General features: G+C 38.1%; 1 protein-coding gene across 8 annotated transcripts in view; it reads right to left on the bottom strand.

Annotated features, from left to right (window-relative positions):
* The window catches only part of LOC138708889 (ensconsin-like), a 674,766-nt gene extending 670,378 nt beyond the window's left edge, over nucleotides 1-4,388 (bottom strand). For 4 of the 8 annotated variants that reach the window (XM_069839176.1, XM_069839181.1, XM_069839186.1 and 1 more), the window contains exon 1: nucleotides 4,147-4,384. In XM_069839176.1, the coding sequence (XP_069695277.1) occupies nucleotides 4,147-4,333 (187 nt within the window). In that variant the 5' untranslated portion in view covers nucleotides 4,334-4,384. Of the gene's footprint in view, nucleotides 1-4,146 lie in introns of all 8 variants that reach the window. The other 4 variants (XM_069839179.1, XM_069839170.1, XM_069839172.1 and 1 more) reach the window with 4 other exon arrangements.
* Nucleotides 4,389-9,556: the final 5,168 nt, after the last annotated feature.

The following is a 9,556-nucleotide window of genomic DNA, read 5'->3' on the forward strand; positions in this document are numbered from 1 at the left end:
GTCTGTTTCCAGGATCGAACACAGATTCTTTATAACATAGAACGCCAGCACGAAGGCAGCAAAAATCAACAATCACATTTTATTTTTACGCAACAATGTCACTGCCACAGATAAGTTCAATTCAACGGCCTTTTTCGGGAATCTAGCCGAGGTACTTTACGACTAATAATGTCAAGAAACCACTGACAGGAACTGGATTAACCGTATCATAATTGAAACATCCCGTCTCTCTACTACAAAACTATATTAACACTTCAATGCTTAGACTTTTGAACTACTGTCACTATGACAGAAAAAAGTCAACACAACACACCACGACTGGAACGTAGAATATTCCGATATAAAATCACTAAACAAGCACTGTTTGCTTCGAATAATCGAACCCAGGTCCTCCAGACCAAGAATGTAAGCAAACCATAAGCAAATATGTACATTAACCAGTTCAGGATTGCAACTTCGGACACCCTGACTATAGAATCACTGTCACATACAAGCGCCGGCATCGGGGATAAAATCCAAGGCCTTTATGACTAATAATGTCAACAAGCCACTGACAGAAACTGGATTAACCGTATCTTAACTGTAACTACACAACTACATTAACACTTCAATGTTTCGACTTTCGATCTACTGTCATGTGACAGAAAAGTCAACACAACATACCGCGATTGGAACCTCGAATATCCTGTTGTAAAACTATTAAACAAGCACTGTTAGCTTCAAATTATCGAACCCAGGTCCTACACGGCCAAGACTGTAGGCACACCATACGTAAATATGTATATTAATCTCTTCGGGATTGGAAATTCGGACATCCTGATTAAAGAAACACTGTTACATACAAGAGCCGGCTTCGGGGATAAAACCCAGGGCCTTTATGACTAATAATGTCAACAAACCACTGACAGAAACTGGATTAGCCGTATCATAACTGTAACATCGCCTCTCTCGACTACATAACTACATTAACACTTAAATGCTTCTACTTTCGATCTACTGTCACTGTGACAGAAAAGTCAACACAACATACCGCGACTGGAACCTCCAATATCCTGTTGTATAACCACTAAATAAACAATGTTTGCTTCGAATAATCGAACCCAGGTACTCCACAGCAAGACTGTTGGCACACCATAAGTAAATATGTATATTAACTCTTTGGGATTGGAAATTCGGACATTCTGATTAAAGAAACACTGTCACATACAAGCGCCGGCTTCGGAAACAAAACCCAAGACCTTTATGACTACTAATGTCAACAAACCACTGACAGAAACTGGATTAACCGTATCTTAACTGTAACTACACAACTACATTAACGCTTCAATGCTTCGACTTTCGATCTACTGTCACTGTGACAGAAAAGTGAACAACACACCGAATATCCTGTAGTAAAACCACTAAACAAGCACTGTTTGCTTCGAATAATCGAACCCAGGTACTCCACGGTCAAGACTGTAATCACACCATAAGTAAATATGTATATTAACTCTTCGGGATTGGAAATTCGGACATTCTGATTAAAGAAACACTGTCACATATAAGCGGCGGCTTCGGAAACAAAACCCAAGGCCTTTATGACTAATAATGTCAACAAACCACTGACAGAAGCTGGATTAACCGTATCTTAACTGTAACATCTCCTCTCTCGACTACACAACTACATTAACACTTCAATGCTTCGACTTTCGAATTACTGTCATTGTGACAGAAAAGTGAACAACACATCGAATATCCTGTTGTAAAACCACATAACAAGCACTGTTTGCTTCGAATAATCGAACCCTGGTACTCCACGGCCAAGACTGTAAGCACACCATAAGTAAATATGAATATTAACTCTTGGGGATTGGAAATTCGGACATTCTGATTAAAGAAACACAGTCACATATAAGCGGCGGCTTCGGAAACAAAACCCAAGGCCTTTATGACTAATAATGTCAACAAACCAATGACAGAAACTGGATTAACCGTATCTTAACTGTAACATCTCCTCTCTCGACTACACAACTACATTAACACTTCAATGCTTCGACTTTCGAAACTACTATCACGGTGACAGAAAAATTAACACAACACACCTCGCATCTCTTGTTGCAAAACCATTAAACAAGCACTGTTTGCTTCGAAGTATCGAACCCAGGTCCTCCATGGCCAAGAATGTAAGCACAACATTAGCAAATATGTATATTAACCTCTTCGGGATTGAAAATTCGGACATCCTGATTAAAAAAAACACTGTTACATACAAGCACCGGCTTCGGGGATAAAAACTCAAGGCCTTTATGACTAATAATGTCAACAAACCAATGACAGAAACTGGATTAACCGTATCTTAACTGTAACATCTCCTCTCTCGACTACACAACTACATTAACACTTCAATGCTTCGACTTTCGAAACTACTATCACGGTGACAGAAAAATTAACACAACACACCTCGCATCTCTTGTTGCAAAACCATTAAACAAGCACTGTTTGCTTCGAAGTATCGAACCCAGGTCCTCCATGGCCAAGAATGTAAGCACAACATTAGCAAATATGTATATTAACCTCTTCGGGATTGAAAGTTCGGACATCCTGATTAAAAAAAACACTGTTACATACAAGCACCGGCTTCGGGGATAAAAACTCGAGGCCTTTATGACTAATAATGTCAACAAACCAATGACAGAAACTGGATTAACCTTATCTTAACTGTAACATCTCCTCTCTCGACTACACAACTACATTAACACTTCAATGCTTCGACTTTCGAAACTACTATCACGGGGACAGAAAAATCAACACAACACACCTCGCATCTCTTGTTGCAAAACCATTAAACAAGCACTGTTTGCTTCGAAGTATCGAACCCAGGTCCTCCATGGCCAAGAATGTAAGCACAACATTAGCAAATATGTATATTAACCTCTTCGGGATTGAAAGTTCGGACATCCTGATTAAAAAAAACACTGTTACATACAAGCACCGGCTTCGGGGATAAAAACTCAAGGCCTTTATGACTAATAACGTCAACAAACCAATGACAGAAACTGGATTAACCGTATCTTAACTGTAACATCTCCTCTCTCGACTACACAACTACATTAACACTTCAATGCTTCGACTTTCGAAACTACTATCACGGTGACAGAAAAATCAACACAACACACCTCGCATCTCTTGTTGCAAAACCATTAAACAAGCACTGTTTGCTTCGAAGTATCGAACCCAGGTCCTCCATGGCCAAGAATGTAAGCACAACATTAGCAAATATGTATATTAACCTCTTCGGGATTGAAAGTTCGGACATCCTGATTAAAAAAAACACTTACATACAAGCACCGGCTTCGGGGATAAAAACTCAAGGCCTTTATGACTAATAACGTCAACAAACCAATGACAGAAACTGGATTAACCGTATCTTAAGTGTAACATCTCCTCTCTCGACTACACAACTACATTAACACTTCAATGCTTCGACTTTCGAAACTACTATCACTGTGACAGAAAAATCAACACAACACACCTCGGATCTCCTGTTGCAAAACCATTAAACAAGCACCGTTTGCTTCGAATAATCGAACCCAGGCACTCCACGGTCAAGACTGTAATCACACCATAAGTAAATATGTATATTAACTCTTGGGGATTGGAAATTCGGACATTCTGATTAAAGAAACACTGTCACATATAAGCGGCGGCTTCGGAAACAAAACCCAAGGCCTTTATGACTAATAATGTCAACAAACCACTGACAGAAGCCGGATTAACCGTATCAGAACTGTAACATCTCCTCTCTCGACTACACAATTACATTAACACTTCAATGCTTCGACTTTCGAATTACTGTCATTGTGACAGAAAAGTGAACAACACACCGAATATCCTGTTGTAAAACCACATAACAAGCACTGTTTGCTTCGAATAATCGAACCCTGGTACTCCACGGCCAAGACTGTAAGCACACCATAAGTAAATATGAATATTAACTCTTGGGGATTGGAAATTCGGACATTCTGACTAAAGAATCACTGTGGCATACTAGCGCTGGCTTCGGGGATAAAACCCAGGATCTTTATGACTAAGAATATCGCCATATCACCAACAAGCAGCTACAAGAACACTCCGGATCCCTGAGTAAAAGGCAGTGTCCGCACTTACATAGCCAGACGTTGCCCTGCGGCGCCGTATGCAGCAACTGGACACTGAAGTCAAGGCCCGCGAGGTCCTGCCGGAGCTGCGCGCTGTCCATGCCGAGGACTCGCTCCGGCAGAAGGAACAGGTGGTCGATGCCTTCCTGGGGGCCCTGCTGCGGCCGCGGGTGCCTCGCCCTGGTCGCCGTCAGCATCGCACACCTCGCACGCCGCGACTCTAGCCTCGACTGAGCGGCCTGCCTGTACAACGGTAAGAGCCGAGCCCGCCCGACAGACAGACAGCGCTCTCAATGAGTACTGAGACGCACGCGGCTCGACTCCGTGCCCCGAGGAGCGGCTGTCATCAACACGCTGTGTTGTGCGCCGCGCCGGTCTAACACGTATTAATACACAACGATATTGTAACAGAGAAACGAAATGAACTGTGTCACATGCAAACGACATACAGGCCTTTTCGGTCTGCAAAGGGATGTTTCAATGTTACATTTGTTCGGATCTAATTTCTGCATATTTAAAAGACAAAACTACAATTATTTCGATCACTTACTGCAGCCATGGCGAAAATGCGACTCACAAGCACATTGTGGCTCGCAATGATAGCTGTGCATTTCCTTTGCTTCCTATCTTCCCCAACCCCCACCCTCTCACTCACTGGAGTCAAACTCCGTTCCATTTGTATTTGCCTCTGACCTGCGAGTGGCGTATCGTCGCAATGTCTCTCTCGAAATCATGTACCTCTATAAAAACGAAAGTTTCAAGTAGGATGGGAGGACGCATTTTTTGCTGCCAATATGATGGGAATATTAAATGTATGATTTGTTCACAAGTATTACGAGAAAAACGGTTGTCTAACATAAAACGGCATTATACTACATGTTACTGATGAAACATTAAAAGGATGTGTTATTATTATTATTATTATTATTATTATTATTATCATCATCATCATCATCATCTCTATACGTCGATCCTTTTCCAGCAGATGTACGAATAATGCTGTTAGATCTTCAATTTGAACTCACAGATTTACTATGAGATGTCAAATGTTGAACTTTTCAAATCTTTGCCAAAAAATAAATATCCAAACCTTCGTTCTTTCGCTTGCTCTTTTGAAGCCACGTTTGCTACAACTTACGTTTGTGAAAAATTATTTTCAACAATGAAAACAGTAAAAACCAAATTTAGATCACGACTGACAGACAAATACCTTCGTAATCAACTACGACTGGCAGTAAGTGACATAATTCCCGATTTTAAAACTCTGTCGCAGAGACATTCTGAAGACAGTTAACTTTAGATTGTGATAATGTGTCCTACATTTTCTTGTTCATTTCTTTCTTCGTTACACGTACTAAACATTAGTTTGTAGCCTTGTACTGTATAAAATTTTATGTAAGTGCTTGACGTAAGGAAAATGAAAATTGTTAATAAGTCAGACAGTTGCTTCACTTCCCCTTCGGGTGTCCGCCTCCCTCCATAGGTGCTATGCACATTGCAGGTTACACAGTGGCTCGGCGCACGATTACATTTTCGCCGCGGCTGACTTATTACCATTGCTCTCTTAAATTGACTGACTGTGAGCATATTGGGAATTAAATGAATTGCTTTCCCAAAGCACGTTACGAAATGTTTCATAAAAAAACAATTTTATCTCGAAAATGAAGCAAAAACGACCAAAACTGTAGTCTATTAAGCCTTTTGAAATACCTCAAAAAATAACCTCCTGAAATAAATGACATTACTTACGGTTTACCCTGTAGACCTATATTCTTCTTCTTCAGTAGGTGCTACAACTTCGTCGAAGTTTTGAACTTCTCAATTAATTTACGCCATTCTTTTCTGTTATGAACAAGATTTGGCCAATTCTTTACACTCATTGTTTTCAAATCGTTGATTATGTTTTCCTTCCATCTACTTTTTGGTCTTCCTTTTGCTCTTTTACTGACGGGGTTCCATTTATATATTTTCTTAACTGTTTTACCTTCGTCCATACGATTGATATGGCCAAACCATGCCATCCTTTGCGCTTTGATATAGTTTACTATGTGTTGGTTTTGTATTAAAATATTTAACTCTATATTATTTCTAACTCTCCACTCATCGCTTGCATCTTTTATTGGACCAAATATCCTTCCTAATATTTTCCTTTCAAAAACCAGGAGCTTTTGCCTAGAAAATTCAGTTAGGTTCCAGGTTTCACTTGCATATGTTACAATTGGTCTTATTACTGTTAAATATAGTCTTAATTTTGCTTGTTTGGATGCGTATTTGCTTTTGAATAGGTTGAGATTTGCAAAGTATGCTTTATTTGCCATAACAATTCTATTGTTTATTTCTTCCTCGATATTGTTTTCGTCGTTTACTATTGATCCCAAGTAGTTGAAGGATTTTACTCCTTCAAAAATAGTATCATCCATCTGTAAGTTTTCTGGTTCCAACACTGTTCTCTTGCCGTTACTACGTATTAATACCCAACGATATTGTAACAGAGAAACGAAATGAACTGTGTCACAAGCAAACGACATATAGGCCTTTTCGGTCTGCAAAGGAATGTTTCAATGTTACATTTGTTAGGATCAAATTTCTGCATATTTAAAGGACAAAATTAAAATTATGTCTATCACTTAGGCCTATTACCACTCCTCTCTTAAATTAACTGAGCATATTGGGAATTAAATCAATTGCTTTCCCAAAACACGTTATGAAATGTTTCATACAGAATAATTTTATCTCGAAAAGAAAGCAAAAACGACCAAAAGTGTAGTCTATTAAACCTTTTGAAATAACTTAAAGAATAACCTCCAGAAATAATTGACATTATTTACGGTTTATCATGTAGGCCTATACATTAAGCATATTAACATAATATACAAAGTATTAAACAATGTTTCGCTGATTTTATACCTTTTTTTGCTAAAATTTCATCAAGCTGATCGTCTTTATATGATAATCCTTGACCATTCCAAGTAGCAAATTGTAAAATTCCTTCTTTTTTCCATTTATTTTTATTTCTGCTATTACCGGTTGTTCTGTATGGTTGTGAAACTTGGACTCTCACTTTGAGAGAGGTACATAGGTTAAGGGTGTTTGAGAATAAGGTGCTTAGGAAAATATTTGAGGCTAAGAGGGATGAAGTTACAGGAGAATGGAGAAAGTTACATAACACAGAACTACGCTTATTGTATTCTTCACGTGACATAATTAGGAACATTAAATCCAGGGCAGGGCATGTAGCACGTATGGGCGAATCCAGAAATGCATATAGAGTGTTAGTTGGGAGGCCGGAGGGAAAAAGACCGTTGGAGAGGCCGAGACGTAGATGGGAAGATAATATTAACATGGATTTGAGGAAGGTGGGATATGATGGTAGAGACTGGATTAATCTTGCTCAGGATAGGGACCAATGGCGGGTTTATGTGAGGGCGGCAATGAACTTCCGGGTTCTTTAAAAGCAGTAAGTAAGTTAAGTCCTATATAGGATTGCCAACTTTTTTTTTAAGAAAATACGGGAGACTAAGGAATCGACCAAATTTCACATAGAAAATAGGCCTAGACAAATTATTCGGTTCAGATACTAAAATACAACTTTATTCTGCACTTCGGCAGCTAGGCTTTTAAATTAAAAGCATTTTAAGACAGAATTTGTCTCACGTAATAGTTTAAGTCGACTGCAGTTTCCTACTCTGATTTGATTAGATGTGTCGTGCTCCTGTTTCGAACATCTACCTAATTGTTCATGAGATGAAACATCCTCTTTGTATGAGCATTACTACTTAGAACAATACTCATCAGTTTTTCCAAATTTATAACATAAACATGATTTGATTTTAAACGGGTGAACATTGAAACCCATTTCTGGCAAGCATTACTTTCTAAAAAGGTTGCACATTTTAGTGCCTGTTTTGAACAACAAATTTCATCATTAAAATTATCATCATTCATGGCAAAATCAAATGTTCAGAATACAAATTTTTATATTATGCAACAATAAGCGAAAAAATGCTCGAAGAGAAGAATAATACGGGAGCCGGAAACCTGTTAAGAATTTGGGGCAAATACGGGAGATCCCAGGAAATACCGGAGTGTTGGCAACCCTAGTCCTATTCACTCCAAGGTCGTCAACAAATTCTTCGTTCCGACTATTAGTATTATGAGACCTGAATGTAATATTAAGGGTTCCTGTAGATAGGTTACAAGGCTATCGCACTGTAAGTAGTCCAGTGATAGGGCTGCTACTTTATTAGCCTTCTGCACAGGGGGTTAATATGATATTTCCTCCATTGAATGTGTCAATTCATTTAACTATTTAGGCTATAATTTATCTTATATTACTGATGAAAATATGACAAGTAATATATCTAAATTTATAAAAATCACTGCAGTAATCAACACCGTCTTCAAACCCTCTCAAGTTCAAAAACATACAAGGCTAAAAGTCTATAAACACTAGCTCGAGCAATTCTGACTTATGGCAGTGAGGCATGGACAATCAGAAAGCTGATGAGAAAAGGCTAACAGCAGCTGAAATGAGGTTTATGAGACGGATAGCGGGATGCTCATTGCTCGAACACAGTAAAAATGAAGACATACTGAAAGAACTAAAAATAGATCCTATAGTTCGTTTTTTTTTAATTTATTGATTATGCCCCAATGAGTATAACTCATATGTAGGGGCTATACAAGAACATACGTATGTTATACAATGTAATTGACAAAGTCATGAAACTACAGTCTGTGAAAAACAAACAATAACACAAGAATTTATGAAAGGAAGAAAGCAAAATAAGAACAAATAGTAAGATAACAAAGTTTTGGGCAGAAACAAGAAAAAGTTTGAAACCATGAAAAAAAATAAATCAACTGAGAATTAAAATAAATAATCTTCCCAAAAACGTATTTTTAAACAATTCTTAAAACACCGGCAATTTGGTAAAAGTCTATATTCTAAAGGAAGCTGGTTAAAAGTTAAGTCCTTTTGTTCCATACGTATAGTCTTTTTGTCGTGTTAAATAAATATGCATATCTTTATTAAACTGAAATATAGTATTACAATGTATTAACAACAATATACACTTCAGTGAAAGAAACAAGTCGAAAGAATGGATCGCACGGGGTCGGGGACAGTCTGCAGGATCAAAAAATGTCCGGAGTACGCTCAATCTTTTTTGGAGCGACTGTACATCTATTATCAGGTAGTACATCTCACTTGACAATATAATGGATCCTCACAAGTACTAACATTGTAACTCACTTTCTTACATTTTTCAGAAGATGAAACTGAAATTTAAAAATGATCGTGTAAATTAGTGAATACAGATATGTAGAGTAACAATAAGATTTTACATACAACTCGGGAGGTTTAGAGTTACAATGATAGTACTGGAAGAAAAAGAAACAATTTAAGACCATATTAACTA

Source organism: Periplaneta americana, chromosome 11, assembly GCF_040183065.1.
Source record: "Periplaneta americana isolate PAMFEO1 chromosome 11, P.americana_PAMFEO1_priV1, whole genome shotgun sequence".
Classification (NCBI taxonomy): Eukaryota; Metazoa; Arthropoda; class Insecta; order Blattodea; family Blattidae; genus Periplaneta; species Periplaneta americana.